The following is a 24,194-nucleotide window of genomic DNA, read 5'->3' on the forward strand; positions in this document are numbered from 1 at the left end:
GACACGCACCTTTTTTTTTTTTCGGTTACTTGCAGTGGGCAAATGTGCATGACAATGTAAATATTTTTTTTTCTCATATCTCCTCCTCACCTCAATCAGCAAAGGAGGCATTTTCGACTGATCACTTTCGGGCCTACTTTCACTTCTGAGTGACGCGTGGCGTCTCGCGCCAAGCGCATCGACGGGCGACAGGCATTCTGTCTCCTCGATTAGCCAATCGGCGTCCCCTCAAAGTGAGACAAGCGGGATTGACCGACGCCAAATAACGCCCCTTATTATAAGACAGAAGTAGAGAGGTAGAGATGCCGAAAGAAAGAAAGGTTGTTCACAGTTGCCGTACTCCAAAAAACCGTTGCAGTCGGCTGTATATACACAGCATACACACAACGTATACGCCTTCCGAGGATACTATTCCGTAAAACATATCATCACTAACTAGAAATTGAACTTGGCAACGTTTAAAGCATGAACCTTCTCGATTGAGGCTACCTTAGCAGGGCTCTTTTAGAAATTATGGGGCATCGCCTAGTATTATTATTAGCCCAGTAGTGAGGTTTGGAGAACTGGTGGGGCTTGTGCTACAGAGGCTTTTCAAACAAGAAAGAATGCGGAGTAGGCTTACCAAAAGTACGATGACTTCTAACCAACTCGCCCACCTTGCTATCTTTCTAATTCACCACTTGATTCACCTTAAAGACCTCCTGGGGGGTATTCGTGGGTTAATATATTCAACAAATAAATACAAGTCATGCAAAAAATAAATACAACAAATACAAGAGGGGAGGGGAGTTCCAGTCCACAACAGTGGGGGGGAAAAAAGAAACCCGAAAAAGTCGTAGTTCGACAAAGAGGCCGGGCGATCTGAAACGAATGTGCAGTGCGGTGAGATATGCGGGTCGGATGAATAATGTAAGGTGTTTGATTTAGAGTGCTACTTGCGGAGCAAACGGAGGCTGGCGATGCGGCGGCGAGATTCGAGGCTTTCGAGACCGGAGTTTGTCTCCAGGGACGGAACGCTGATGTTATACGAATGAGAAGAATGGACGAAGCGAATGGCACGGTTTTGAACAGATTCGAGTGCATATTTTAAGGTATATTTGGGTGCGAGTTCCAGATCGGACTCGCATACTCAAGTTTAGGTCCGGTGAGGGCAAGTGAGGTCCGGTGAGGGCGGTGAGGGTGAGGGCAAACCAGCAGTTTCACGTGTTACGGCGCATGACGAAGATGACGTTTTACGAATCCTAGCGTTCTGCTGGCAGATGATACAATTGCGGTAATGTGTGTTCGCCGAGAAAGATTACTGCCGAAGGTGACACCAAGATACTTGAATGACTGGGCGCTTTCTATAGGTGAGTTAGCAACCGCATAGGAAAAAAATAAAAGGATTGTGTGGACGGTGAAATGAGACCAGTTTACATTTGTTAGCGTTTAGCGTTATTAACCAGAGGCCGCACCTTTCATGGACGCGGCTAAGGTCGTTTTGAAGGGTAACTTTACCCGAAGTGTTAGTAATAGTACGATAAATTACACAGCCGTCAGCGAAGATACGTATTTTACACAATACTTGGAGTGCCATATCATTAATATACACGAGGAACAAAAGCGGACCGAGCACACATCCCTGCGGTATGCCTGTTGTTACAGGGAGAGTGCTTGAGCTGTGATTGTTGACAGAAACGAACTGAGAGTGGTCAGTTAGGAGTTCTTTAATCCATGCTAGAATACTAGGGTGCAAATTTAAAACGGCGAGTCTTAGTAATAGGCGTTGGTGGGGTGCCTTGTCAAATGCTTTCGCGAAATCTAAAAACAATGCATCGGTCTACAGGTTACGGTCAAGGTTAGAATGTAGGCCGAAAGTGAAGATTGCCAATTGTGTTTCACAGGAGAGTCATCAAGGAAACCCGTGTTGAGTCGGATGAAAGAAATTGTTGAAGTCCAGAAAGGTGGCGATATGTGAATAAATGACATGTTCCATAACTTTGCAAGGCGCACTGGTTGAGGAGATGATACAATAATTTAACGGATAATTTTTTATACCTGCTTTGTGAGCCGGAATGACCCTCTCCAACGTCCAGTCGTCCCGTAGCATTCCCGTTGAAAGCGACTGAGAAAACAGTAATGAAAGACATATGGCTGAAATATGTTTTGTGTTTTTTAATATTTTTTAGTTGATTTAGTCGACTCCACGGGCTGATGAGAGTTTAATTCTGTCGATAAGGTTCATGATACCTTGCACAGTGAATTCGATTGATGTCATTCATGAAAGTGTTACGCTAGGCGGAGTGGACAATGATGAGCCAGTTTCCTCTGTGAAAACGGAAACAAGCGCACGGCTAAATATGTCAGCACATACACTGTCGGTGGCTTCCTCGCCTGCGGCGTTCGTGAGAGCGATGGCACATGTTTCTGGCGGGTTCATTACTTCCCAAAACCTCCTGGGGTTATTCGTTAGGATTTTTGGCAGGTCAGATTGAAAAAAAAAAACCGTTTGGCGCAGCGAATTGCATCGTAATACCAATTGTCGGCTGCATAGTATTTATCCAATTCATCTGCACATGAGTTCCGTTTCGTTGCACTGTAAAGGCGTCTTTTTTCCCTTTTTTCTAATCTTTTCACATTGTCTGAGAACCATGGTTTTTGACGGTTTGCACGAAAAGCGTTACAGGGAATGAATTTGTTTGTTAGTTCGTTTATCTTGTTTTTGAAAACTGTCCAGTTATCAATGACAGACCGATAATGAAACGTAGATTGAAAAGACGGCGGAAAAGTTTCTAGTTCGTTGTTAATTCCATCGTAATTTTCTCTGTGGTACATGCGGATGGTTTTGTTGAACGTTTGGCGGGGAGTGGGGGTAAACGTGAAGATGGCACGAATAACCTTATGATCGCTAATTTACCGCAGGTAAGTAATCGACCATAAGCTTACGGGGTTGTTGGTCAGAATGAAATCCAGAGTGTTTGATCATCTATGCGTCACGCGAGTCGGCTCGAGCACCATTTGCCTCAGGTTAAAGTCTAAACACACGTCAACAAAATCCCTCGCTTCAGAGTTACCAGCAGTTAGAGGGCCTACGGTTAGCCAGTTTACACTTGGATAAACAAAATCTTTCAAAAAAAAAAAAAGAATTTGCGCATTGGGGTGTTTCCTAGTATTCTGGAGGAATGCGTCGTTAAGTTTACGCGCGAATTTTGGGTTACTGTTGGGGACCTTGTAGCAGACACCAAGGAGAACGGCTTCCGGTGGTGCGCCGAATTTTAACCATAATATTTCTAGGTCTGAAATAATGTTAACAAATGAACGTGGAATTTTCTTGTTAATAGCGATAAGAACACGTCCCCGCGTGTGTCTTGACGATCATTGCGGTAAACGTTAAAATTCGGTAAGTCATCCAAAACCTCATTATCTGTGACGTCGCTTGTTAGCCGCGTTTCAGTTAAGATTAGTATGTTGCTGCCAGAAGATGAGAGGAGATCAGACTAGGCTTCGCGCTTAGGAAGGAAACTGCGTACGTTGGTGTAGATTATGTAAAAGGAAAGATTAACTCGACGGTTTCTCCACGGCTGCTTGCGCGTATTCCGACGGCGAAACAATTCCTAGGCTATTAATAATGACATAGCGGGCAGTATTGATGAATTCTGCTTCATTAATAGGAGGGTAGCCATCATCGAATTAAATATAAATAGGAGATAAATATTAAATGTGGTACAAGCCTACCTCGAGTCATGATGACGAAGAAATATAACAATTTTATGAGAATGTTGGATTAGCAATGAGAAAGGCGCAAGCTCAGTATAGAGCTAGAAGCCATGGGTGACTTCAATGGAAAAGCGGAGAAAAAGCAGGCTGGAGAACAAGTAATTGGCAATTACGGCATCGATTCTGCTAATGTTAGAGGAGGGAGGCTAGTAGAAATCGCGGAAAACAATAGACCCTGAATTATGAATGCCTCCTCCAGGAAGCTCAGTAACAGGAAGTGGACCTGGAATAGACTTAATGGAGCAACAAGAAATAACATAGATTTCACGCTTTCTGCCGATCCCGGCAAACTGCAGGATGTAGAAGTGTTAGATAGAGTAAAGGGCAGTGATCATAGGTTAGCGAGATTTAGGATTGTTCTCAATTTGAACAGAGAAAGAGCAAAATTACTCAAGAAGAAACAGGCCAATATAGACGCAGTAAGGGTAAACGCAAATGAATTCAGGCTGGTGCTCGCAAACAAATATTCAGCTTTACAACAGGAAGATGAAGACAACATAGATGTAATTAATGAAACCATAACTAGGCTGATTTGGGAATCAGGAATTGAAGTGAGAGGTAAGACACAGAGGCAACAAGTAGGTAAGCTCTCGAAAGTATACAAAGAATCTAATAAAAAGTCGGCAAAGCATGAAAGTGTCTAACTCAAGAGACCAGATAAAATTTACTGAACTGTTACAGCTGATAAACGAGAATACATTAAGCGATATCCGAAATTATAATGTCGGAAAGATTGAGGAAGCAGTAATAAAATAGGTGCACCATGAAATCAGTGAGAAAAAAACTTGGCCTAGGACAGGGAAATCTATGCAGTGAAAGTTAAGTAGCTATTTAGATGATATAGTAGTATCAGCAGAATAATTCTATACTGGCCTGTACAGTACCAAGAGCGGTCACGTAACCTTTATTGCAAGCAGTGATGAACATGATATAGAGGTTCCTTCTATAACTAGCGATCAAGTTCGAAGTGGCTTGCAAGACAGGTCCCAGGGACAAGCGGCCGAAGATGGAGTAGCAGTCGATTTAATCAAATATGTAGGGGATAATAATGCTTGGAAGGCTTGCGGCCATCTATACGCAATGCCTTACGACTTCAAGTATACCAGAGAACTGGAAGAATGCCGACATTATACTACTACATAAGAAGCTAGACGTTAAAGAATGGAGTAATTATAGGCAAATTTACTTTCTTTCAGTATTGTATAAAACATTAAAATATAGTCTTCAATAAAATCAGGGCAACACTACTTCAAAAGAACAGGCTGGCTTCAGGAAGAGATACTCTACAATGAACCACGTCCATGTCATCAATCAGGTAATTGAGAAATCAGCGGTACAATCCGCCACTCTATACGACTTTCAAAGATTATGAAAATACATTTGATTCAGTGGAGATACCAGCAGTCGTGAAGGCATTGCGTAATCAAGGACAGGAGGCGTACGCGGAAATTTTGGAAATACTACAAAAATTCCACAGCTACTTCGTTTCTTCACAAGAAAAGACGAAAATTATCTGTCAAGACAGAGGTCAGGCAAGGAGACATAATCTCTCCAATGCTATTCATTGCGTGTTTGGAAGACGTATTCAAGCTGTTTCTGGGAAGGCTTAGGAGTAAGGATCAACGGCGAATATCTCAGCAACCTTCGGTTTGCAGATGACATTGTCCTGTTCAGCAACACCGAAGACGAGTTACAACAAATGATTCGGTTCCTTAACAGAAAGAGTGTAAGAGTAGGCTTGAAGATTACTATGCAGGAGACGAAGATCATGATGAATAGCCGTGCAAAGGAACAAGTGTTCAGGATCGCTAGCCGGCCTCTAGAGTCTGTGAAGGAGTACGTTTGCCTAGATCAATTACTCACAAGGAACCCTAATCATCAGAAGGAAATTCACAGAAGAATAAAAATGAATTGGAGCGCATACGGAAGGCAATACCAAATCCTGACTGGGGCTTACCACTGTCGCTTAAAAGAAAAGTGTAAAATCATTACATTCTACCGGTGCCAACATATAGGGCAAAAACGTGGAGGCTAACAAAGAAGCTCGTGAACATCTTAAGGGTCGTGCAAAGAGCGACGGAAGAAAAAAGAATGTTAGCGTAACGTTAAGAGACAGGAAGAGAGCGGTGTCGATCAGAGAACAAACTGGGATAGCCGATATTCTAATTGACACTAGGATTTGATTGATTGAGTAACTTTTATTAATTGACACTAGGAGCAAAAAAAAAAAATGGTGCTCGGCAGGCTATGTAACAATACGTGAGGTAGATAACCGGTGGAGCATTAAAGTTACAGAATGGGTGCCAATGGAAGGAAAGCGCAGTCGAGGATGGCAGGAAATTAGGTGGGGTGATGAAATTAGGAAATTTGCTGGTGCAAGGCGGAACCAGCTAGCGCAAACGTAAGTGTAATTGGAGATCGCTGGAAGCGGCCTTCGTCCTGTAGTGCACAATAAGAAATCAGACGACGATGATAATTCTCATCATCATCGTTATCGCAAACATCGCAGTTGGGACTATAAAAGAAAGCCTGTTTCTAAACGCCTCTAGCCGCCTCTTAAGCAGAACTTAAATCTGATGAGTTAATCTAATTCTTTGCCGCTGAAATGTTTCTCTTCCAATAAATTGGACAAAGGCTCGTATACCACCGGTGGCCTGTTCTACGCATTGCAGGAGTTTTTGCGCCGAACTTCGCGCCTTGCTTTTAATATATCTGTTAGATTATCATCGACTCGGGTTCGATATACTTCCTGTTGTCTCTTTTATCTAAACAGTACCCTTACGAATTCGTTTTCCATAGCTCACTGCGCAGTTCTCACCTTCCTTTTGACATTCTTCACTGCAAATTTTCTAGTTTAAGTTTATTGTTAAGCACCGTTTAAAATATTCCGTTAATGAAGTTACTGGACCGAAACTGGACTGATGTCACAGCGCAAGTCTTTATGATAACAAGACAGCCTCCTGCTTGAACCCATATTCACAAATGAAGAAGTCAACGCTCATATGTATACTTTAATGGCTGCCCAAAGTTGTTTTGCAACTAGACCAAAGTGCCAAGATTACACGGAGCCTTATTCGAATTGTAAGGATGACGGGCGCCTGACCTTCCTTACAGAATGTAACAATGTCAAAACAGTGTGCAACTTCACCACACCAATGTATATATGTGAATATATCTTTTAATGCCGTGTATTGACGTAGCAAAACCACAGATACGCAGGTAATCTTTCTTTCTTTCTTCTAAAGCAAAACTTGCCCGAGAACATAACCGGGACGAATGGGACTCTTGTCAAGGCAACTCGGCTATGGACATTTCCCGCTAAATTTTACCATACGCGCCCGTAGACGGCTGTTATTTACCACCACGACCGCGTTGTCGGTCTCGGCGCTAGGTGTAATTTGTCCGCACACGCCCCGATTTGCCCGTGACCCGTTGTTTGGTGTTCCAGCACATGTTTGTTTCCCCTGTTACGGATAGATATTTCATTCAGAGTGCACATACATCGACAGCACAGCTCGGGGTACGAACGGCAAAATCGCAGTAGCAGTACTTCGGGAAAGGGCACAAGGCCTCCACGCACTATTGTTCACTGGGCAAATGCGTTCGCTGAGCTACTGTACTATCAAAAGTCATAGGTCGCACGCTAATGCGCAGATAATTTGCTTATAATTGAAATCAAAACACCCCATCGCGTTAGTAGTTTCACCGTTTCAGTGCCATGGCGCAAAAATTTCCCTCGATTTGGACAGTTTTCCTTATTTGCCTAACCAACGACCAACATCGCCATATCTATAGGACAGTTTTCCTGGAGTTGGAAGCACTGCTTCCGCATTACATGGCCATGCCCAATTCCATTTCTTCCCTCTTAATCTCGGCTAAAATATTGGCTACCGCGGTTCGCTCTCTAATCCACACTGCTGTCTTCATGCCTCTTAACGTTACTCACATCATTTTTGGCTTCATCGCTCGTTCCGTGGTCCTTAACCTCCCAAGTTTCGCAAGCTGACCTTCAAATATTCCCGGCGGCTCCAGAGGAAGATTTCCGCCTGCGTCGAGGCGCAACAAATTCGCGCACCACGGCAGTTGCCAGCTGCGCTGAGTACGCCGAGGGACGCACTACCGTGCGGCCGTAAGAAGAAGAAAAGGAGGGAGTTGTAACTACTGTAGGTCACGAAGCAGCTGCTATGAAAGCTCGCGCAGAACGGAATCAGCTGCGCGTTATGGGGCTTGCACGGGGGGTTAAGTACCAGTTCACTCTCTGTATAGCACTCTTTCAGACATGACAGCGAGACGCGTTGGCATAAGAGTTGGGGATATGTAACACAGCGCCCTCTCTCAATCGATTCTGTTTTCAGCGCGTATAGTTCGGCTATCATAGAGCGGGAAAAATAAGGGTAGCATCACGTGCTTATACAGTTTTTCCCGGCGCGCAGACTATTATGCCTATGCTCTCCACCGTAGTAGCGATAGCTGTAACTATTAGTCTCTTGGGGCCATAATTTAAACACACTGCGTGAGAGAAAGATAACAGACACCGCAAAAACAGGGACGCTTCGTGATTTATATGTATTTGCCTGTCGTGCCCCTCTCAATTTAAATGAGGTGTTTAAATGAGCGCAGTCAAAAAACTCAGATGCTGCTACACAGCCCAAACTACGGATACCGGCGGTAGAGCTTGCCTACTCAGCAAAGTGCGCGATTGGCTAATTGCTGTATTCAGTAATTATGCGATGGACGGGCGACCAAACAAGGGAAGCGTCAGGTTGATAGCCAACATTTAGACAATTAAACTTGTCTTCGTTAGGGCATGAGAGTTGTTGCAGTTATTGCCTCGAAGAAGACGGGTGTCCTTGTCTAACAATTACCTCCCATGCCTGACGCTTCATCGCTTCAAGTTTACATCTTCCTTTGAGCCTCTGTGTTGCCCGGATTATTAACTTTGTGTGTGATGCTCTATTCATGGCTTTTGTTTTTATTGTTTTTTTTAGGGTTCGCTGTTAGCCATTTTCTGTTTCATCACTTCCTACAGCCTAGCACTGTTAACTCTACGAGGATAGGCACCCTGCAAACCCATATTGATGGAGTAACTGCTGGTATTCTCCCCATTTGACTCCCCTTATTCCAGAAAAAACCAGACAAACAAGGCGACATTGGACGTTCGCAGACAGCGCTGAGGGCAGAGCAGCGATAGATACAAACGAAAGATTAATGGTACCACGGTAAGATAAGAAAGGAGTAACGCGGATTAGATAATTAAGCGCGGACCGACTATCGCACAAGCTGGAACTGAAACAGAGAAAGGGGAAAGTCTTGTACAGGTGTTTTAAAGTGTGACAAAATGCGCGTGACAAAGAAGTATGACTAAACAGGGTTGGGCGCCGCCAGCAGAGAGAGTTCTGCAGTCATCTACGCGCGCGGTTGAGAACGGCACAATCCAGAGAGCACAGAAAGACAGCCACGGAAACACGTGCCTCGAGTATGACTCACTGCTTTGAGCATGTGAAACCCGACCACAGCTGTGCGCAGCTCTGCGCTGTTTATTCTTTACCAGGTAAGAATGACTCCTTCATTCTTGCAGTATATAAAAAAAATTAAATTACCGGGCTTTACGAGCCAAAACCACGATTTTATTATGAGGCACGCCGTAGACCCATACTTGGAGCACCAACGGTTCTTTTACGTGCACATAAATGTAAGTACACGGGTGTCCTCGCCCCCATCGAAATGCAGCCATCGTGGCCGGGATTCGATCCCGCGACCTCGTGCTTAGCAGCCCAACATCATAGCCACTGAGCAACCACAGGTGTATTAAATGATAGGAGCAAAGACAGTATCGCACGGCGAGCGTCGAATGTTTCGTGTGCTACCGGTGAAGTGAACTCGGCTAAAAGCTACATCGTGCAGCCGCAGCGGGCTTAGCGTGGTCACAAGCGAAAATATCCATCCAGTCGATCACGTTTCTGAATCGCCGTTACTGTTGGATACACGAACGTTGTACGTTACGTCTTATCAACTTGTAAGGTTACCAACGAATGACAGCAGGTTGCGCAAAAGGACCTCATAAAGATCTAATAATAATAATAATAATATTGTAGCGAAGTGACGCAGCCGTGAGATATCAGACGCATCAACTCACCAGGGAGACGGAAGATGAATGGGGATGAGCTCTGGCAGGGGCAAGTCCAAATCCGCAGGTACGACGACGAGAGTAACATTTAAACAACTAGATCTATTCTCTTGGTATTTACCTAAAGTTTAAACTGTACAAAATATCTACAAGCAAAATGATGTCATACCCGTCGTCGTCGGCCTGCCTGACCGGCCTGGTCTCCCCTGGTGAAGATGCGCCGTCTCTGCTGCGGTCTACTTGCTCACCCTAAACTACCCCAAACTATTCCTTAAATAAGATTCCCCAGCATCCAAGAGACACTTTTCTCCACCAATGGGCTACTTCGTTACTCAGACCAATCAGGCAAGCCGACATCATCCAATAAGCGGCAGAGTTCAAGGGGTCAAGAAATGGTCGCGTCAACACTCTGCACACAAAAGCACTCTGACCATAACTAATCGGCTTTTGACAGCCGAGCGTGAGAAGACGACGCGACATGTGCAGGTGTGACGTCAGGTGCGGCGGGGGCGGCGGCCGCGCGGCAGCACTGTCCGCGGCGCCGTCGAGGTACAAAGGTTTGCCCCGCGTCAAGGACCCCACAAAATTCCCCGAAAGACAGCAAAGAGGGCCGCGGTACACTTTCTTCGCGACACCTCCCCCCTACGAAAAAGAGTGTCCCACTTGTTACAAATCATTACTACAAAATAAAACATGGTTACAAATAAAACAAGTTAAACGCGCTCATTAGGGATTCATATAATGAACAAGTATCCGTAAGGAAGATTTAGCATCACGTAAAACAAAACAAACAAGTTTTGACAAAATGGAAACAAAATGCACAAGACAAGAAACAAAGTTCATTCGCGCGCGCTACACAATAAAATTAACAATGAAGGTTATACGATTGCGCTGTGATACACATCAGTGTCCGTGTCGTAAGCAGTGATAGTTCTCGGATCGGCCTCGTTGTGGAATGTCTTCCAGTCGGAGTAAAGTTCAGTCCCATCGTCCGAGTCTTCTACGACGCGCACTCTTTCACAAGTCTCTGTCTTGTACACACAATCACTACGCGAACCGCACTCGCGCACACCACCATTCAAATCGCACTCCCGCACAGCACCACTTGGATCACACACCTTCTCTCGATGTCCGTCAACAGACTCGTCGTCCGCGTCGTCATTATCCGAGCACTGTCTGACGTGGCACGGTTTTAAGCGCGCAACATTAACAACGTCGCGTTTTTTGCCAGTTCTATCCACTACCTCCCAGTTGTTCTCACCGATTCGCTTAACAAGACGGAAAGGCCCGTGGTATCGGTGAAGGAGTTTTGTTGTCTTTCCCCGAGCTCTGAACGGAGTCCACAAATACACCAAGTCCCCCGCATGGTAGACTGCACTACGTCGTTTAGCGTCGTAACTACGTTTGTTCTTTACTTGCTGACGCCTCTCCCGTTCGGTCACTAGCTCGCGAGCACGCTGCAGCCGGAGGGCCACTTTCCTGGCGTCCAGTGTGCAGTCGAAACCGCGTTCCGCGCCTAGCGCTACATCTATAGGAAGTGTGGGCTCATGTCCGTGAAGAAGAAAGAATGGGGTGAACCCGGTGGTCTCGTGGGTAGAAGAATTGTATGCAAAGAGCACGTACGGAAGAAATTCGTCCCAGTCGCGATGGTGCGAAGAAACGTACATGCTGAGCATATCGGCCAACGTGCGGTTGAAGCGCTCGCACAAGCCGTTCGCTTGAGGATGGTACGCTGTAGTAGTGGCATGCTCGCTACCTACAAGTCGGAAAATTTCTTCAGTCAGGTTGGCGACAAAATGCTGCCCTCGATCTGTTATCACTTTTTCTGGTGCCCCATGGCGTAAGACAATTTGCTCGACGAAGGCTTTAGCAGCTTCTGCAGCAGTGGCCGCTGTACACGCGACAGCCTCGACCCATTTCGTGTGGTAGTCAGTAACCACGAGGATGTAGCGGTTTCCTGCTTTGCTTTTAGTGAAAGGGCCAAGAAAATCCATGCCCACTTGTTGGAAAGGGCGACTTGCAGGTGGGATCGGCTGGCTTTCTGTGGGCGAGCGGCTGTTTCTGGCACTCAGAGCAGGATAGGACGTACTTGTTGACATGGGAAAACATCTTTGGCCAGAAATAGCGGCTGCGAATTTTCTCCCATGTGCGCTTGACACCGAGGTGGCCTGCCGTGATGTCGTCATGGCAGTGCCTCAGAACCTCCGATCTCAAACACTTGGGGACAACGAGTGCTGCGCGATCTTCCTGAAAGCCTTTCGCTCTTCTGTACAATACACCGTCGACCAGCCGAAAGCTCCGTGCCGTTCTTTTCGTTTTTCTGGCAACGGGCGCACTCGGCTGCTCTAGGTGTTGTAATACTTCTCGCATCCATGAATCCTCTCTCTGCCTTTCGCCGATGTCCACATGATCCAGCACGAGCAACGGTAAGGGATTTTCTTCGCTTGCTGGTGCGGAATCATGCGGAAGTCGGGAAAGAGTGTCGGATTTGCTTTGCTCAAAGTTAGAGCGCTGCTCCTTCCCCTGGGGTCCGTTTTCCTGGAGCCATTGCCGGCACTGGGGCGCAAAGTGGCCGATGCGGTCGCATAGCTGGCAGCGTGGTCGCTCGTCGTCGTCACGGGTATTTTTCGCTGGCCAAGGCACTGGAGGACGACGTACATCTTGTTCGATACCTTTCAGGCGGTCAAATAATGAGGCTATAGAGTCCGCGATCGTCCTCAAGTCCCTGTCGCGGTCGGTGGCCTCTCGCGGGCAGTGACGCTCTGCCGCAGCGCAGGAGGCGAGACATGTTGGAGGCGGCTGCACTGTTGCTCCAGCGGGGGTCACTCCCGCGACGGGTGCCGCGGCGAGTGGGTACCACGACTGCTGGCCGGCAGGGAGGTGGGTGCCGATCGCTTCTGGTTGGTATGCACGTGTCATCAAAAAAGCTGCCCAATCAATTCGGCGTAAAATTTCAAGGAAAGCAGAGCAGCTGTCCGGGTTTGCAATAAGGATTTTTTCCATCACGTCCGGACGCAATCCGCGCGTAAGGTGCCGCATCCGCTCCTCTTCCGTCATAGATGGATTGGCTCTGGCGCACAGCTGCACAACGTCATAATAATAATCTTCGAGAGATTCTGATGGCAGCTGCGTTCGGTTTTGGAGCCGCAAATATGCGATCTCAACTGAGTGACGACTTGTGAAGGATGTTTTTAAGAGCGTCGCCCACTCTTCCCATGTATTAGGGGCACCCGTTAGAATTTGTGTGGTGTGCCACTTTTTCGCATTGCCATCTAATGCCAAATATAAAAATTTTGCTTTCGTCCCTTCATCCCAGTTGTTGAGGGAGGCTACGTGTTCGTAGCAAAGCAGCCACTCGGTTATTGACTCTTCCGGTGTGCCTCTAAAGACTGGCGGTCCGACGAAAGGTTTAGCTTGAGGGGTCGACATGGTAGCGAGAACAGTAGGGGGTTCGGTTATATTCGAGCTGTTAGAGCTAGGTTCTTGGGGTTTGTTGCCACGGCCCATGATATTAGTGCGTGACCTTCGGTACCCAGCACACTCCACCACTTTGTAGCGAAGTGACGCAGCCGTGAGATATCAGACGCATCAACTCACCAGGGAGACGGAAGATGAATGGGGATGAGCTCTGGCAGGGGCAAGTCCAAATCCGCAGGTACGACGACGAGAGTAACATTTAAACAACTAGATCTATTCTCTTGGTATTTACCTAAAGTTTAAACTGTACAAAATATCTACAAGCAAAATGATGTCATACCCGTCGTCGTCGGCCTGCCTGACCGGCCTGGTCTCCCCTGGTGAAGATGCGCCGTCTCTGCTGCGGTCTACTTGCTCACCCTAAACTACCCCAAACTATTCCTTAAATAAGATTCCCCAGCATCCAAGAGACACTTTTCTCCACCAATGGGCTACTTCGTTACTCAGACCAATCAGGCAAGCCGACATCATCCAATAAGCGGCAGAGTTCAAGGGGTCAAGAAATGGTCGCGTCAACACTCTGCACACAAAAGCACTCTGACCATAACTAATCGGCTTTTGACAGCCGAGCGTGAGAAGACGACGCGACATGTGCAGGTGTGACGTCAGGTGCGGCGGGGGCGGCGGCCGCGCGGCAGCACTGTCCGCGGCGCCGTCGAGGTACAAAGGTTTGCCCCGCGTCAAGGACCCCACAAAATTCCCCGAAAGACAGCAAAGAGGGCCGCGGTACACTTTCTTCGCGACAATATTTGGGGTTTTACGTGCCAAAACCACTTTCTGATTATGAGGCACGCCGTAGTGGAGGACTCCGGAAATTTTGACCACCTGGGGTTCTTTAACGTGCACCTAAATCTAAGCACACGGGTGTTTTCGCATTTCGCCCCCATCGAAATGCGGCCGCCGTGGCCGGGATTCGATCCCGCGACCTCGTGCTCAGCAGCCCAACACCATAGCCACTGAGCAACCACGGCGGGTCCTCATAAAGATCTCACTGGCATCATAGGCGACGAGAAAGCAACGACAAGGAGTGCCGAGTTATTTAGCGCTGCTACGCCGAGCACGCCCCCAGGATGTGCGCGCAGCGCGCCAGCCGAACGGACGAAACGAACCTTTTCGTAGCCGCAGGGCCGCAGCTCCTGGCGCCGAGCAGGCCGAGCCGCCCGGCGGGAATGGACGGCGGCGCACGTGATCAGCCGTGTCAGCTGACTCCACCGATGCGCGCGAGATCGTCCGCCGATGTCGCCGCCTGGGAAGCGAGTGGTGGCGGTCGCGTGACGCTTCGCGGCAGACCGGGGCTGCCCCTTGTTCGTTGCGAGCGCGCCGAGGCGCAGCAGTTCGGTGCAGCGTTGCGAAGGCTGCTGCTACTGCGCAGTTATACGCGACAGGCAAGAACGAGCGTATTCGTACGCTTATACCATTTATACGCCTGCGTCGACACCGTTCGGCGCAGCTTGAAGCGGCCCCGTCTCAGAGCGAGAGTCAGCGGGCTGACAAATGAGTGAGTGAGTGTCGCGTGACTCCCATCGACCGCGCTTTGTGCGCTCTGCTGTACGCCGTGCGCTCGGCGACGTAGCGCGTGCGTCTCTCTGTGCGGACTGCGCGGCGCTTATCCGAACTGTGCAACCGGAGTGGGATAAAAGATAGAAGATGCCAGCCTATTGGGCCTTATCGCGTAGACAAAGCGACGAAGTGAAGACCGGAAAAATTTGCAGTGGGCGTGCGCCCGGAAAGCTCTGCAGTGCTTATCGCTGGCATTCTTTCGCAAGGTCCAGCCAGCGTTATCCGTAGGCGTTACCACGGATCTGATTTAGTGAGCAGTGCGCACATTCTCACGATGCTTCAGAGACCAGCGGCGATACGCTGTCCTCGAAGTGTTTGTCTGCTTTTACCAAATGAAAACGTGTCGAAAAGAATGATGATTCCGCCGACCGCACACATTGCTATGCATACGGACACCACCGCGTACCGGAGCCGTGTTCATAATTAACAAGGCCTTGCATCACTACAGTATCAACAGGATTTTGCCGGGCGGCGGTTTCATTCGTTTCGATCTGTCTCCGACCGGACAAACTGTGTCATACTCTCATTTCGATCACATGTCGCGCGAACAGCGTTCGTAGGCGGCGAAAGGGAAAAGAGAGGGTGTCGTCGAAAGAGTGTCGTCGTGTTCGTGACTGCGCGAACAAATACGCCAGCCAACCTTGAATGAAGGCGTCACGTTGAAACAAGCGACACCGCTCACGAGTCCACGCCGCGACGCCAGCCGCGTCACGCAATCAGCAAAACAGGGAGCAACGCCTCGCTCCCACCTCGTGCAAAATGCTGCGTCTGCATCGAGCGCCTTTCACGGGGCGTCGGATGTGGCTCCTAGAGAAGGCTGGTGGTTTGGTTGCGGAAAGCGAAAGTCGGCTTGCGTCAGTGTGAAATACAACGAATCATGAAGGGATGAACATTGCCAGTGCGAACAAGCGAAGCCTGACTGAGCTGTGTTTATTCTGTGCCACCAAAGCAGCTAGACTAAGCAGATCAGTTGATCAATGGGCGCGAAATTCAAGAACACTCGTGTTCCGAGATTTAGGCGCATGTCGAATAATTCCAGGCCGTCAAAAATTTAGTTAGGGGTTCCACTATACGGCATCTCTGCTAGGCCCTCTGTTCCTCTGGGACACCCGCTCGATCGATCGATCGATCGATCAATCAATCAATCAATCAATCAATCAATCAATCAATCAATCAATCAATCAATCAATCAATCAATCAATCAATCAATCAATCAATCAATCAATCAATCAATCAATCAATCAATTTGTTTTGGGCATGCATAAATTCTTATGTCCACAAAAGGAACGAGTAAAACTAAAAGCAGTAGCTGCGGCAACAATAACAAAACCAGCTGCAATGAGAACAAGATGAAGAAGCGGACACCATTAGTATTGCCACTAGTACACCACAGCGGTCAATGTATATTCTCTTGAAGGACCGACAATAACGTTTGGGAGACCGCTGGCAGAGGTCCTCATAATATGTTTGGAACCAGAATCCACCCGAATTACTTCCTTGGAAGAATTGAAGTGGACTTATCTTCCTCGAAGAAAAGTCCACTTGTCAAAACGTTGGCTCCTGCCTTCACCTTGCTCTCGTTTTGCTCATCGTCTTGAATTTCCATCTCCCGCCCTCCCCCTGTTTTGCTTGGAAGAAGTCGCTCAATGCTCGGAGATTCCCTCGGCCACAACTGTGGCTTGAGGCAAACACAAAAAAGAATGGAAGAAATCGCTAAGTGCTTTCATTTGCGAAGAACTCGCGCGTTTTACGTGTTTGCTCGATTGTGCGCGCATGCGTGATAACACACACTGGCCCACGCTCAGATCCAGACGGGGGCGTTTCTGTTGTGCGCCCTCTGTTGTGGCGCTGGTTCGAAGCCCTTCGCGAAGATGATATCGGGGGAGGACGTTGTCCCCCGCCAGGGCACCCGGCCTTGGTCGCATCCGGGGAAGGCAGGCGTCGTTGGCCGAGAACAGACGCCGCCCTTGAACGTGCGCCCGCTTTCACGCTCTCTGGTTGCTACACTCGCTTTTTCTCGGTATAACCGATGATATATATATATATATATATATATATATATATATATATATATATATATATATATATATATATATATATATATATATATACGTGTAACATACATGTTTGAAGCGCTGCCACTGGCCTGAGTAGGCAGAATAGGGAGCTTTTATTTTAATTCACGATTCCTGGTAAGTGTGCATGTCTAAGTGAACATGACGTCAGCTTCATTTCCGCAACTGCTACACGCACCCTGAAGGAAATAATTAGACAGGTAAATCGAAGACATCAGATATTAAATTATTTAGCAGCAGTTAATTATAAAACATTCAGATGCATCCGCCGCCGCTAAAATATGCGAACAAAATAAAAATAAACCTTACTATCTCTACGTTGTACTGGGTCATCATTGTTAAGGCCACACAAAGGCCGAACATCGCTCCACATAAAGAAATATTAGAACAGCTTGCTCAGCCTTATTTCTAGCCCCGGAGTCGTACTGTCCGTGGCCAGAAAGCATGATATTTAAATTACAGCGTAATTAGCCCAGTGATTAGTACATTAATTAATTCGTTCTAATTTGTTTTCTGAACAACCCGTAACTAAAACTTAATTCCAGTAGATCATAAACGCTACTATGAACATTCCGTTTTCTTTTTCGCGCTTAAATGAGCAATTTTGAAGTATCAGACAAGCGGATCAGTGCATGCCATAGGAGCAGTGACGGTGCACACGGTTGATAGAATAATTGATGGGGTTTTGTAACACTGCGCCCATCCGAGACGCCTTAGTGGGGAGCTCCGGATTAAGTTTGACCGCCGCGGAGTTCAACGTGAGCCTAAATTTAAGTGCTGGAGCGTCTTAGCGTTCCAACCCACATCACAGTGGGGCCGCCACGGTGGGGAACCGAACCTGTGACCTCGTGCTCAGCCCCATAACGCCATAGCCGTTGAACCATCGTGGCAGGTATTGCACATGCCGCTTAGCGTACGGTAGTATACACCATACGTTATTTCTAAGTTTCCTTATATTGTCGGCGACAGCACACTGCACATAAACAATCGACTTTCTTTCCAATTATCCTAATCTTTTTCTCTCCTTTCCCCTTTTTCCCATTGCAGAGCGGCCAACCGGGCTCAGTACTCGCAAACTTCCCTGCATTTCATTTATCCTTTTTTCTTTATATCTCTCTCTATTGTGCGTGGGTACTCTTTCAATATCTTACTTTCCGTTAACCTAATTTCGGTCCATATGACTGTCAAATATGGAAAGGCTGGCAATGAAAGTTGGAAATAAATAAATAAATAAATAAATAAATAAACCGGTCGTTCGGTCGGCCGGTTCTAGAAGGCTTTGCGAAGTTTGAGCCAAAAAGCTGCTGCAGGCAGGAGGCTGCTGCCCTTGTTGCTTGGCTACGGTGCCTCAGGGCGAGGCAGGGGCACGTGCCGCTGCGGTGACACAACATGGCATCGATATTGCATGACGCCCAGAAATGCCACAAAGAAACGCACTTGCGCCCATGTACATCCCGGTTTTCTTCGAGTTGCGGTGTACGCGCGCCGACGTTTCGCCACTCATCTTGCGCTTTTTATCCGTAACGGAGGCGTGGGGGCGCTATGCCAGTGAAGGGCTGCCAGTTACCGTTCGTTACGACCACGTGATGACGTCGAAGTACTCTTATATCGCACTGCACACAGCGCTCTCGCTTCGGCGTTTGAATCAGGCTACGGTCAAACAACGGTATCCGGTGAGAGAGCATCTACTTTTGTTTACTCTAAGCTTAGAGGCTTATCCAAGATTCTTTTTCTTTATTCGAAGGTTTTCCCTGTAGCATAGAACGTTTGGTGCGTGCAAGTTATATATACACGTATAGTTGGTTAAGTCCGATCAAATCTAACAAGGACCTAGGGTGCGGACATAGATCCACTGATGGTCGTCAGGTTGGCAGCTCGGGTGCAGTCCTACTTTTGAAAGTTAGTGGCACCTTGCTGATTACACTCCTGGACAATTCTACAAGAGGTGCGGTAAATCTGCGGGCAGCTTGGCGAGGGCAGAAGGGACCGGTCGCCCTGAACGCAGGCCTACGGTCTATTGGATCTGGAGGACAATCCCACCGCTGTCCACCAGTTATTGGATCTTGCCGTTGAGTACGGGAGTTGGCCGACGTTGAGGAGGATGTTGAGATGAAAACTGGAGGTTTATTTACGTTATTTACAGTAAGAATACAAAGAAATTAACAATAATAAAATTATTGATGACCGGCAGCAAGTCGGACGCTACGGCCCGTGGAAAGAAGCCCGAAAGAGATAAATGAATGAAGGAATGCTCCTCTCTGCTCCCTGTCTCTGGCTTTTAACCCCTTCGGTGTCTCGGGGTCAAGTCTTTTTCGGCAATCGACGAGCCCGCTCAGGTGTCGCCATTCTCCTCCAATGGTAGACGCCCGTGCGAGTGCAGTCACATTCAGCTCAGGGGGTCGCTCCATGGGCTTCACTGTCCGAGGGATGACTTGCCACCGGTATTGCCTTCCTCGTCTTGTTAGGATCGGCCTGCAGGGATACTGCTCTGCAAAACTATCTCAGTCCACTGCAGGTGCTTCCATCGACCCGCGGTGGTGGCGCCCTTCAGAGAACCAGCGAGGACGACAGCGCTAACCGACCATGCACTTCCTTCGGGGAACTGGAGACTACGGCAGCGTTAATCCACCATGCGCCTCGTTCGGAGAATCGGCGACGGCAGCAGGGCGGGACACGTTTGGCGCCCCGTGTATTGTTGGTTGATTTGCCGGGTCTTCATGGTCTCTCTGCAGCAAGAAGAGCTTCCCTAACAAAAGGGTGCTTTGCGGTACGTTTTCCTCGGGCCCCAGGATTCGTCGCAGTCTGCTGACACTCGTGGCGACTACAGGAGAAAGGCAGCTCTGGAATGCAGAGGCGCCGGCTGGGGTGAGGTGTGACCACCTTGCTACGAGGACGCGCTTAACTCGGGTTCTGGGAATCCAAAGTGTGTACATGGGTGTGTGAGCCCTCCTCCTCCAAAAAGGCGGGTCAACTTCGATGAAGGTGGACGCTACGAATTGGCGGTGAACTGCCGTTTCCCTCACCTAGTGATCTAGGGAGAACGGAGTGTTTATAAGGAGCTGTTTGTCGTTGCTAGGGTGTGCTCGTCAGGGTGCTCTCAGCGTGCTCTGTGATCGTGCTCGTGAGCTGTGTGCTCTGTGCTGCGTGTTTGGAACTTCGTGCTCGCATGCTGTATGCTTCGTCTTGCGGGCTCCATTTGGGAGTCACGCTAGGCTGTCGAATGTATTTCTTGTTCTAATGTAAAAATATGTATAAATGTTATTTGTATGTAAATATGTAAATAAATGTTATGCCTTCGGGCCTTCAAGGTGATAATAAATGAAATGAAATAAAATCCTGCTCGCCTAGTCCTGTCCCCCCAAGTTCCTTCCTACGACCTACAACCCCTACAACTGGTGGCAGCGGCGAGATCGTCCGACAAATCTTACAGTCTGCAACTGCCGTCACAATCGGCTCATGATGTGGCTCCGAGGGCTATACGGTGACTTGCAGCCGGCGTTCCCTCCAGGTTTGCAAGCGCTCAGCGGCGGGAGACGGGTTGTTTTCGAGCGACCTTTCAGAGCTGCATAAGAACAACTTCGCTCGGGACCCAGATTACCTGGAACCGTGCCAGGCTCCCGTTGCACTTTCGGGAAGAGCCAAGCGGTGGGACAATAGCTCCACGTGCGGCGCACGAGGTGGGTGGGGGTCGCCAACTTGTATGGACGTGCTGCGCCTCGAGAACGTGTTAGACGCGCTTCTGCGCACCTTAATTAGGTGCGACGGCGATTCGATGTGGTCTGGTGAACTCGAAGGATGCCAGGAAAAGGGCCCGTATCTAACAGCTCCTGGGCAGATAGACAGTGTTGCAGCTGACGTCAATGCAGCACCAACGCGTATCCTTCTTAACGCAACCTCCTCGCGGCGGGAGTTACCAAGCGGGAGATCTGATCCACACGGAGTTATCAATGCTCGTGTGGAGAGTCGAAGGACTTCCTTTTTTGATAGCCACATGAGCGCAGGATGTTTGCGTGAATAGCGGCAGTGGATATATCACTGGAGGTCGGTGACTGACTGCGTCTGCCTGGACGTGTGGTGAAGGTGAAACGGGTATGCAAGCAATTCACATCGTGCACGGAAATGTCGACACTTCATGATGATTTTTTTCGGCGAAAGGCGATCCGTTCATTATCTTGCGAAGGTCTTTCACCACTCGGGCCGAATCTGTGTATATAACTAGCCTTGTTGTTTCTTGTGGTAGTTTTGATCGCGAGGTGGTTAATGCGTCATATACAGCCTGCAGCTATAGGCGAATACAGCTCGCGTACGACAAAGTGACAAAGAGAAAGCAAACCCAGAGATTTCAACTTGATTGATATCAACGTTCGTAGCCTGGCAAACAAGACCGTCGAATTTGAACGCCTTCTTTTGCAGTACAAGCCAGATGTTGTTGTCATAGAAACTTGGCTACAGCCCGAAATAAAAGACTGTGAATTAACCCCCCCCCCCTATATCGTCATCCGCAAGGACCGTGGAAAGCGTGGTGGAGGCGTAGCAGTTGCTTGTAAAGAAGACATGCAGCTGATCGTTTTGGATGAATGCACTAGTACTGAAAGTATTTGGTGCAGAACAGTGTTCCTAGGCGTTCCTTTTATTGTTGCGGCTGTCTATCGACCTCCGGATGCTCCTCTTTCATTTTTACAATGCCTTCAAGATTATATGTGCAACAATGTTCCTCTTAACACCCATGTTTTACTTTCACCTGGCTTACAGCGGGTACCCCAGAAAATTTGTCTAATCATGGTCAGCTCCAAAGAGGACTTCAGAATTTGGCAATGAAGCTGCAGGGGGTACTCCAATAAGAGGGGTCCGTTGCAGTAATATTTTAGATCGCTAGTTGACAAACCACATATAATAGCATTACAGGAAACCCACGTCTCTTCCGCATCCCTCTCTGGTTATCGGGCCGTTTCCGTGCAGTCCGGAGGTCGGGGAGTATGCACGTTAGTTGACATGAGCCTTACACACCTGTCTCACGACCTGAATCTGGCGAGTTGCAAGGTCGAATACGTCATGGCGGAGGTTCTGCTCAACACGAGACAACGAACCAGCGGAGAAACAACGTGTTTATACTCAACATCTACAGAAATCCTAGGGACTCCCGACAGCAGTTCAAAATGATACTCAAGAAGTCCGTCGACCTGGCCGGCACCCATCCCCTGGTCGTCGTCGGGGATTTCAACGCACCGTACGGAGTGTGGGGGTACGTCTACGACACGAGCAAGGGCCTGGGTCTGTGGCAGAACACCAACGAAATTGATCTCACGCTCATCACGGACAAGGCGTTCCCCACCCGAATCGGCAACTCGGTGAACCGGGACACCACCCCCGATCTGGCGTTCGTGAAGAACATCGAGGGAGCCGAGCGGAGTAACACCGCAATGGATTTTGGTAGCGACCATTACGTGCTCGAGATCCGCTTCGAAGTCGCCCGAAGTAAATCCAGAGAGTTCACCATCACGGACTGGGACCTTTTTCGCGAGCTCCGCGGCAACGACAGCGCACCCGTTCACAAAGATCTGGAAGATTGGTGCGAGCGAATCAAGAGTGACGCCGAGTCATCCGTTAAGAAGATCGTTAGTGGCCTGGAGGTAGAGAAGATGGACAGCAGGCTAGCCCATCTGATCGAGGCCAAGCAGGCGCTGCTTCTCCGATGGAAGGGACAAAGGTTTGAACGACACGCCGTGGTTGCTCAGTGGCTATGGTGTTGGGCTGCTGAGCACGAGGTCGCGGGATCGAATCCCGGCCACGGCGGCCGCATTTCGATGGGGGCGAAATGCGAAAACACCCGTGCGCTTAGATTTAGGTGCACGTTAAAGAACCCCTGGTGGTCAAAATTTCCGGAGTCCTCCACTACGGCGTGCCTCATAATCAGAAAGTGGTTTTGGCACGTAAAACCCCAAATATTATTATTAAAGGTTTGAGCGAAGATTGAGGGAAAAGATCTCCGAGCTTAACAAGGCCATCGAAGATCACTATCGGACTCTCGGCAAGCAGCAATGGGACGAGGTCTGTGACTCGATCGACGGGCAGATGCGTAAGGGCAAGTGCTGGGGCATGCTAAAACACCTCCTCAACGAGGGCAGCATCAGATCCAGCCAGAGACACACGCTCGTCAGAGCCCTGCACGAAGCTACCTCATCCTGTTCCTGGAACGAGCTGGTTACCAAGCTCATGGAGAAGTACCTTCCCGTAAAGCACGGAGACGAGGAAGACCGGTCTCCAGACTACGTCGGCACAGCCCGTCCGGAATTGGACGAAGACTTCACCGTGTGGGATATTCTGAAAGGCGCCAAACACGGCGACACCTCCATACACTCCATCCTTTGGTTCCCTGCGCACGTCGGGGCGATTGAGGGGGTTCCTCTGAACCTCAACGAGTCTGCCCACGAGGCTGCGCGTCGCTTTACCGACCGCGCTGTTCTCTGATCGGGCAACTCTCTCCCCGGACACAGAGACTCTCCTATAACGCACAATGAACTTACTAATTCTCTTACTTAGAGAGAAGGGTTTTCCCCCTGCCTCACTCCAAGCTAAGCCGGCCGCAGGCGGTCACACTCAGGCTCCTGCAAACGAACTCTTACCCAAATCCGGCGTCCCTTAACAACATATATTCCAAGATTTATCCGAATTGTTCTTGCGTGGCCTGTGGTGAGGTTGCTACTTTGCCTCATATGCTCTGGGAGTGCGGGTCGCTGCGCTCGAAGTTCAGCAAGGAAGAGTGGGACGCGCTCCTGCGAAGTCCCGTCCTTGAGGACCAAATCCCGGCCGTCCAGCGTGCCCGCGATCGGGCCGGCAGACTAGATCTGTCAGTCCCGTCATGGGATTAGCCGGGTGCGCGTATTATCGCGTTTTGCTGGACCCAATAAAAGTTTATATTCACTCACTCACGTAACACCTGTGTCATTGTTGCAGGAGATTTCAATTTACCGGGAACAGTTTGGGTTGATCTTGCACTGGGCACAACAGATGTTGCCCATTGTGAAGCTTTGTTAAACTTCACTTTCAGTTACGACCTCACGCAAATAGTTCCTGAAATTACTAGAGTTACACAGACCTCGGAATCCTTACTTGATCTTGTGCCCATTTCAAGCAATGTACCAGATTGTGGTGTTTCCGTCAAAGACGGAATTTCTGATCATAAGCTGGTTTTGCTTTGT

General features: G+C 48.6%; 1 protein-coding gene across 2 annotated transcripts in view; it reads right to left on the reverse strand.

Annotated features, from left to right (window-relative positions):
- The window catches only part of LOC142579012 (uncharacterized), a 29,831-nt gene extending 15,289 nt beyond the window's left edge, over window positions 1–14,542 (reverse strand). The window contains exon 1 of one of the 2 annotated variants that reach the window (XM_075688784.1): window positions 14,470–14,542. Coding sequence is in view for 1 of the 2 variants with exons in the window: in XM_075688783.1 (XP_075544898.1) it covers window positions 7,703–7,719 (17 nt within the window). In the remaining variant the exon portion in view is untranslated. Of the gene's footprint in view, window positions 1–7,702; window positions 7,735–14,469 lie in introns of those variants that run through there. The other variant, XM_075688783.1, reaches the window with a different exon arrangement.
- Between the last annotated feature and the right edge of the window lie 9,652 nt (window positions 14,543–24,194).

Source organism: Dermacentor variabilis, chromosome 4 (genome assembly GCF_050947875.1).
Source record: "Dermacentor variabilis isolate Ectoservices chromosome 4, ASM5094787v1, whole genome shotgun sequence".
In the NCBI taxonomy this organism is placed as follows: Eukaryota; Metazoa; Arthropoda; class Arachnida; order Ixodida; family Ixodidae; genus Dermacentor; species Dermacentor variabilis.